At 15.3% G+C, this 8,714-nt stretch overlaps 2 protein-coding genes across 2 annotated transcripts, besides 8 other annotated features; one reads left to right on the forward strand and one right to left on the reverse strand. All coding sequences in view use genetic code 6, as the record gives it.

Moving 5' to 3' along the window:
• Nucleotides 1–224: 224 nt before the first annotated feature.
• Nucleotides 225–280: a microsatellite.
• Nucleotides 281–790: 510 nt separating this feature from the next.
• Nucleotides 791–829: a microsatellite.
• Nucleotides 823–881: a microsatellite.
• Nucleotides 882–1,255: 374 nt separating this feature from the next.
• Nucleotides 1,256–1,303: a microsatellite.
• A 1,908-nt stretch (nt 1,304–3,211) lies between these two features.
• Nucleotides 3,212–3,262: a microsatellite.
• A 415-nt stretch (nt 3,263–3,677) lies between these two features.
• Nucleotides 3,678–3,729: a microsatellite.
• Nucleotides 3,689–3,729: a microsatellite.
• An 867-nt stretch (nt 3,730–4,596) lies between these two features.
• Nucleotides 4,597–5,550, reverse strand: IMG5_054310 (stromal cell-derived factor 2, putative; the record flags this gene model as incomplete). The annotated part of the gene is made up of 4 exons (XM_004037341.1): nt 4,597–4,776; nt 4,862–5,085; nt 5,163–5,303; nt 5,367–5,550. Coding segments are annotated over 4 exons (696 nt in total), but the record flags the coding sequence as incomplete, so codon positions are not given.
• Nucleotides 5,551–6,288: 738 nt separating this feature from the next.
• Nucleotides 6,289–6,321: a microsatellite.
• Nucleotides 6,322–7,209: 888 nt separating this feature from the next.
• On the forward strand, nt 7,210–8,342 carry IMG5_054320 (hypothetical protein; the record flags this gene model as incomplete). Its single annotated transcript, XM_004037342.1, has 2 exons — nt 7,210–7,693; nt 8,000–8,342. Coding segments are annotated over 2 exons (827 nt in total), but the record flags the coding sequence as incomplete, so codon positions are not given.
• Nucleotides 8,343–8,714: the final 372 nt, after the last annotated feature.

The following is an 8,714-nucleotide window of genomic DNA, read 5'->3' on the forward strand; positions in this document are numbered from 1 at the left end:
TTATTAAGGAATTTAAATAGAAATTCGAATTTTAATATTATTTTTGGTAATTTTATTGTAAATTCACAAAGTAATTTTAATATATTTTTTAAGTCGAGAAAACTATAAAATAAATATCGTTGAAATTGAAAATGCTTTCTGGGATTTTATCGAATAAAAATAAAAAAAAATAATTTGAAATAAAAAATATATATTTTATACTTTAATTTATATTTAGTTTTGTGTATATATATATATATATATTTATATATATATATATATATATATATATATATATATAGTAATTTTAATATTTCTTTATTATATATTTTTTCATTAATGTACATAACCTATCTCTTTTTCATCTTCTAATACATGTACTTATAATACTAATGATTCTCTCTGTAGACTTATTCTTTGGCTTTATAAAAAATTTAATTATTTTTAAATATGAGCACTTTCTTTATCTTCAATTTAAGATTTTTTTTAAAAATCGGAAGCTAGCTTTAATAGTTACTCAGTTATATATTTCTTACAATCTTCTTAAAATTCATCATTTTTTATTCCTATCTTCACAAGGTCAACTTTAGTATTTTCTATATTTTATTTAGTATAATCTAAATCACTTTCTAATTAATTTAATTATTATTCAACTTCTAAAAAATAATCTATTATTGAATGTTTTGTATAGTTAGCCATTATTAAGTTTTTATTTTTAATAATATCAACTAATAAATTTTAATTTATACAATAAAATTTATAAATAACAAAATATATAAATATATTTTTATTAATTATTAATTTTATTAATTATATTTATATATATATATATATATATATATATATATATTATTATTTCTATTTATATTTTTTTTTTATTATATATCTTCTTTTTTTTATATTAATATTTAATTTCTCACAAAAAAATTATAATATTTATTTTTACAATAAATTTTTTATATTATATTTAAAAAAATAAATAATCTGTATTATTTTTATTTATTTATTAAATTTACTCTTCTTATTTTTATATTAATTTTTATTTAAAAAATTTTTATCTTCAAATATAAATATAGACAATTTTTTTTTCTATATATTTGTTATTTTCTTAATTAAATAATATACTAAAAATATTATGCATTATAATATCTATTTTTATATCTTTTTTTTTATTTAATTTTAATTACAATAAAATTATAAACATATTATATTTTTTTTGAATTCATATTTTTAATTTATATTATACTTTTTCTCACTTTTATTTAAGAAAACAATATTAAATAAATAATTTTTATTGTTTTTAAATTAAATTATTTTAATGTTTCTTCTAATAATGAAATTAATATATTTACAGTATGTATATTATTTATTACTTTATACTTTAATTAAAAATACTATTTAATATATATATTAATTAATATTTAAATTTTATAAAAAATTAAAAAGTAAATTTTAATGATTTTTATATCATACGCTTAATTTTTTTTTTCTTTTACTAAATCCTTTTTTTTTTAATCAAGTATAATTTTTTAATAAAGGTTTATATCCAATTTATAAAGATTTCACAATTATTTTTATTATCCATATAATTTAAAGTTATATCCACAACAAAAATTCCAAACACTAGCTTCTATTAAATATCCTTTTTAAATAGCCAAATTTTTAACATTTAAAGCTAATTACTCATCCACATCAACCAAATGAACATAAATTTCTTCTTCATCCTACAAATTTTGAGTAGGATTTTTATTTTCATATTCATTAACTTCTAAAAAAATACAAGTTCCACTTCCTGTACTTTTCCAAGGATCAGAAAATAAAACAGGCTATTATTATACCAAATTAAAAAATTATTTTTCTGTAGAATAATATCCTGTTTCTTCTTTTAATTCCCTTAAAGCATTTTGGTAAACATCAGAATTTTCTAAAAGACCAGCTGGACATTCCAAAACATATCTATTCACAGGAATTCTATAATTTGCGATTAAAATCCATTTCCTTTTTAAGTTTCAGCAGATTTTAAAAATGCAAATATTTATACTCCATCTAATTAAGTGTCCTTTTTTCGTGTTGTTCTTTCAAAATATTCATAACTTTTTATTTATTTACCTCTTATATTTGCATCAGCTTCTTTAAACCGAAGCCATTTTCCTTCATGTATTACTCTTTATGCTGTTTAATATGCTTTTTAGGTATTATTCATATTATTTTTGTATTTTTTTAATTAATTAAAAATTTTAGATATTTAATTATTTTATTTTTTTCAATCTTTAAATTTTTTGTTAGTTTAACTCTAAAATTAAAATAACAATAAATATAAGAATTTTTAAATATTAATAATAATCAGTACTGACAATATCAGCATATTTATTTTTAGAAGTGAATAAATAGCCCTTACCTATATGCATTATTAGGGGTTTAATTTTAAAGTTTTTTGTTAATATTTTTTTTCTAAAGATAACTAATATAATTTGATATTTAATATTATTACATAAAATTTTATTTTTTAATATTTTTATTGAATTAACGATATTTTAAAATTTATCTTTTTTTGTTTTATATTTATTATATCTATTATTTAATTTTTTTTTAAAATAAAAATATTTGTTATTTTATAATCCAAAAATTTTAATATTCATTTTTATTCATAAAGCAAATTATTTCATATTATTTTAATAATTTTTTTATTAGCTTCAATTTAATTAAAGATACTGAATTTATTTAAATTTTAAAATTAGTTTAAATTAAAATAATTATTTTTCAATAATTATTATCTTATATTTAATTATTTAAAAATTATTTATATTTAAGAATTTTAAATAAAGTAAAATAATCAACCAAAATTAAAGTTAGAGATTAATAATTATTAATTTATTTAATTTTTTTATATTTTTTATATAATTTACAAAAAATATCTTTATTATTAATTAGAAAAATATCGATACCAATAAATATTTTTTTTTTTTTTAGTATGGAATAACAACTAATAGCTACATTCTCTCAAAAGAACTTAAGCGAATATACAGAAAGTAAACCGACATTTATAAGATACATAAAATTATGGTTTTTTAATCCATTAATATTTGGATTTAGTATAGGTTTTGGAAATTTTTTGGCATTTTGGATTTGCAAATAATTAATGAAAATTGAATAAATAAAATAACTATTAATGTGAAAAATAAATAAATGTATATCTTTCTATAAATAATGTTTTGTTGAAAAATACTACAAAATAAATTTATAATTATAATATAAATAATTATAAACTATATAAATATAAATAGTCAATATGGTTATTCAAAATTATAATTATTTAAAAATAAAAATTAAATAAAATATTAGGTTTTGCTTCCTCAGAAATAATTAAAAAATACAATAAATTTTAGATTTTAATTATTAAATGCCTTTTAAACAATTTGATTATTTATTCGGCATTTTAATATTTTGCTCCTTTATTTTTTTTTAAAAAAATGCATGAAATAATATTATTTTATTTATAAATTTTAAATAGCCTAAAGTTTCTTTTGAACATTTTTATTATTTGTTAATTACTTATTCCCTTTAAAATAATAAATTTTTATATGATTTTCATATGGAGATATTAAAAAAATTATTTAATAATTAAAAAAAAAATTAACAAAAGAATATTTAATTTATGTTATTAATATTATATTTTTTTATTATTATTTTTTTGAGATTAATAAGAAATAAATATATAAAATAATAATAATAATATAAATAAATAAAATACTTGAAATATAAATATTTTTCATATAAAAAAAATACAATCTATCTTTTAAATAGCTTCAAATATTTACCTTACTTTAATATTTAATTATTTTAATTCTTTTTTAATTATAACAATTAAAACATAAAAAATATATATATTTTTATTTTAAAGATTATATTTTTGACAGATTTTTATTAAATTATATTAATTATTATTGTTATTTCCATTTTTATTAAAAACATAATTATAATTTTATATACTTTATAATAATTTTTAAATATTAAATAGCTTTTTATTAAATTTTAATTTAATAAATGAATTATAATAATTTAAAAGAATTAATATATAGAATTTATGAGATGTAAAAACATTAATTAAATCCCTTAAAAATTTAATTTTTAAAATTAAATATTATGAAAGCTATCTTTGTTAAATATTATAATTTAATATATTTATTGTTATTTGATAATAAAAAAGTTTAATTTTATTGTAATTATAATTATTTATTACATAAATTGAATATACTATTATAAATAGGATTAAAATTAAGATATATTTAATATTTATTTTTTTATTTATAATTATAATATATACTTTTTAATATTTTAATAATAAAAAATCATATTAATATATAATAAATTAAGCTTTAGTATTTATGATAATATATAATTATATGAATATATTTTAAAAAATTATTTCAAATATATAAAAATCATTCTAATATGCTTCAATATTCAATATATTAGTTTATTATCAAATGTCTTTTTTTTATATATATAAATTAAAAATAAATATTATATAAATTTGTTTTACATATAAAACTTATTATATATTTATAAATTGTTTTTATTTTTTATTTTCTAATTTAAAAATCTTTTTGCTTATAAAATTTATAATATATAGATTTTTATTTTTCATAATCATAAGTCCGTTATTTTTTTAAATTATACTTCTTCATATACTTCATCGTCTAACTATTCTTTATTTTAAGGTTATTCATAAACTTCATCATCATAAGAATCATCTACATTATTATTTTACCATTAACTTTTTTATAAAATTAGACCCTATAAAAAAGATATAATATGCATTTATCAATTAAAATAAAAAAATATTTAATTTAAAAAAACTATAAATAACAAAAAATTATACCCCAACAACTTTCCATTTACTATCAGCATCCTTATTAGATTAGCAATTTACTTCTAATTAATCAATAATTGGACAATTATAACCACAATTTGATCTATTGTAGTTAAACCTTTTGCTACTACTTAAATATAATTTTGATAATTAATGTTGTAGGTAAAATTCAAAGCTAGCCAATAAGTCACTTCCTTTTTGACCATTGATACATTCAATAATAAAATTATCATCTTTTTTTCATTTAAAAAATATAAGATCATAATTTATCATATTTTATTTATATATATAATTTTTATTTAATTTTTACTCAAATCTCCTTAGCCATTATTACCAAAACCGGAAACTTCTTATTTATTACTAATTGCGGATTTATAATTATGTGAATGAAGATTTTTTTTAGTGTTTATGTGTTCCAATCTAATTATATCTCCACATTTTACAGGACTATCTATATTTTTTAAAATATGGAGAATTAAATAAAAACGTTTTCTTAACTATTAAAAAATTTTACTGTATGTCTAAACAGGTTATCCTTATCCAAATTTAATAGTAAATAAGCTATCCATATCATTATCACTTAGATTACCTTTGATTTTGATTTTGATTTTTTTATTTAATATATTTACATGTGATAACTTATCCTCTGGAACCTGATCCATAAGATACATCTTAAGAATGAATACTATTAAGCATTATTATATTATGTAAAAAAATATTTATTTACTGGTATTTGTTGCTTTAATTTCTTATTCTTAATGTCGATCCATAGTATATTGTTTTCCTATCTTTAATATTAAAATATAATAATTTATATATTATTTAAAGACTAATTTTTTATTACTTAATTCTTCTTGCATATCTTCTTTTGTTTAATGAGCAAAAACTTATATTTAAAGGACAATATATGCTATTAAATACTAAAATAAATGCATTATTTTATTTTTTATTTGTGCTTTAAATATTTAAAATATTAAAATAAGATTTTGTTAATATATATATATTATAAAAAAATTCTTTATTAATTTTTATTTTTCTTGAACAATATCATTTTTCAATTAAATATACTAAACGTGTAAATATAATAATTATTTTTAATCAAGTTATTTAACTAAAAAATAAAATAAAACAAAAAAAATAATATAATATAATTAACTAAATAATTAAAAATCATATAAAATATTAATTTTAGTAAAAAAGTGAATAATAAATAAATTAAAAAAGCTAATATATATTTTTTTAATAAATAAATCATTGATTTAAAGAATTTTTTATTTTATTATTTATAATATTTTTTTCGGAATTTTTACTTTTTTATTTATTTAATATTAATTCAATTTCATAATAATTAAAGTTAAATAAATCTAAAAAAAAATGAAAAAATAAAATAAATTAATTTCAAATATCCTTTATAATTAATAAACATATTTTTATCGTAAAAAATATATATTTAAAAAATCATATTTAAATATTTTTATTTATATTAATTATAATATAAAAATATTCTAAATATACCAAAAAAAATAAGTTAGATGATATAAGAATTTTTTTATAATTCTAATATATTATTATTATTAAATATATCTGAATACGTTGATTTAAATTATGTATATTTATATTCGAAACAACGAAACATAATTAATAAGATTTAAAAACTAGCTTTTAAATTCTGTTGAGTTTATAATCTCGTTTTTATTAATATATATATATAAAATAATCATAATAAATTCAATTTGATATATATAATTAGTTATTTTTTAAATATCTTATAAAATTTAAAGTAAATAGTTGAGTTTTTTTATTTTAATTTACAAAAACATTATACATATAAATATTTTCATATTTTCATATTTATTTGTAAATTATGTTTTTGAATTTATATTTATTTTTGAATTAAAAATAATATTTTAAATTTATGATATTCTAATTTAATAAGTTTTATTTACATATATTAATTGAAAATTTCAAGACATTTTTTTATTTATTTGAATATATTTAAAAATTTAACATCATTTATTAAGACTATTATATAGAATTTATAAATTATATGTATAATAAGCTTTTTTTATATTTCAAATATTTTTTTTTTTACATCTCTAAAATAATAAATTGGTATAAAATAATTATAATTTATAATAGTATAAAATTCCATCAGAAAATCGCATAAAATATTAATCTAAGAAAAGTATAAAAAAATATTTTATCTTTTCTTTTCTAAAAATAAAATAAATTAAAATAATAAAAAATAAAAAATGCATTAAATAAACACTTCAGATGATTTAAACCAACTCTGTAAAGTAAATCCTGGTAAATTATTAGCTTTATAATTTTACACATCATGGTATGAACATTCTGTAATGTACACAACTTAGTTAGAATAATTATTATCTTTTTTTCCAGAAAAAGAATCAATAATATTTGCTAAAATTGATGCGGAAAATTTGCCTGAAATATCCTCCAAATATTAGATATAATCAGTCCCAACACTTCTCTTAATAGATTGTCTTAAAAAAGTAAAAATTCTTAAATTAGAAAATGAACCAATTGCTTAATTATTAGAAACATTAACGAACGAAAAAGAAAAATATGAGAAATAATATATAGCAGAAAAAGAACATTTTTTTTCCAAAATAAGTTAAATATTGTCTAACCCTGGTCTCACAATGTTTATTGTAGGTACTCCAACTGCTCCTTAATGTAGATTTACACGATAATTAGTAGACATATTAGCAGAAATGGAAGTAAAGTTTTAATATTATGACGTAAATACGGATGATGATATGGTTATATGGTTGAAATAATATAGTAAATGGCCTACGTTTCCTCAAATTTTTATAAATGGTAAATTACTAGGAGGATTAGATTCATTTAAGGATCATATGGCTAAAGGAACTTTACAACTTCCAGATGAATGTAAAATATCTAATCCGTAATAAAGACTAAAATAATTAATAAACGAAAATAAAACTCTTCTATTTTTATAAGGTACTCCTTCTTCTGTTACTTTAAATACTTAAACAACTGAAATGTTATAAACTTTACAAAACTCAGGTTTTAGATTTAATTGTTTTAATTTGGATAATGATTAGGCTTTATTAAATCATTTTGAAAATGTATTAAAAGTTCAAATTCCAGTATTTTATGCAGGAGGAAATTTAGTTGGGGGATTGGAAGAAGTAAAAAAATTAGAAAAAGAAGATAAACTATTGGAAAAAATCCCAGGAAGTGAATGGGTTTTAGATAGTGAAAAGAAAATTAAATTTTTATTAAAAAATTATAATGTTTTAGCTTTTATTAATGGAGTTCCTAATGATTCTAATTGTGAAAAATCAAAAGAATTTATAGAAATTTTAAATAAGTTGAATATTTAATTCGAATTCTTTAACGTTGATTTTGATATTGGGGTTTCTGAATAGCTAAAAAAAAATCAGGGTTTAATTAAATTCCTTAGCTATATGTTGAAAGTGAACTTATTGGAGGATTAGATGTAGTAAAAAAATTAGCAAATGATGGAGATTTAATAATTTAATTAAAAAAATATATTAAATAAAAATGAAAAAAAATATTTTTAGGTAAACAATTATATATATACATACACATTAAATAAAATAATTAAGTATTACTTTTTCAAAAAATAATTATTTTATGTTTCTAAATATTATTTTAATTATTAAAGTTTTATAATTATTTATAAATTTTGCTTAAAGATTAAATAAATCTAACTTATTTTTTAAAGTTTAAAATAACACAATCAATTTATAAAAATTCATTTTTTACTTAAGTTTTTTTTTTTTTAAAGTATAGAATATATTCTCCGCTAAATAAAATAAAAACTATTTATTTATTTAGTAACATATATACA

Source organism: Ichthyophthirius multifiliis (assembly GCF_000220395.1).
Source record: "Ichthyophthirius multifiliis unplaced genomic scaffold scaff_1120509250184, whole genome shotgun sequence".
Classification (NCBI taxonomy): Eukaryota; Ciliophora; class Oligohymenophorea; order Hymenostomatida; genus Ichthyophthirius; species Ichthyophthirius multifiliis.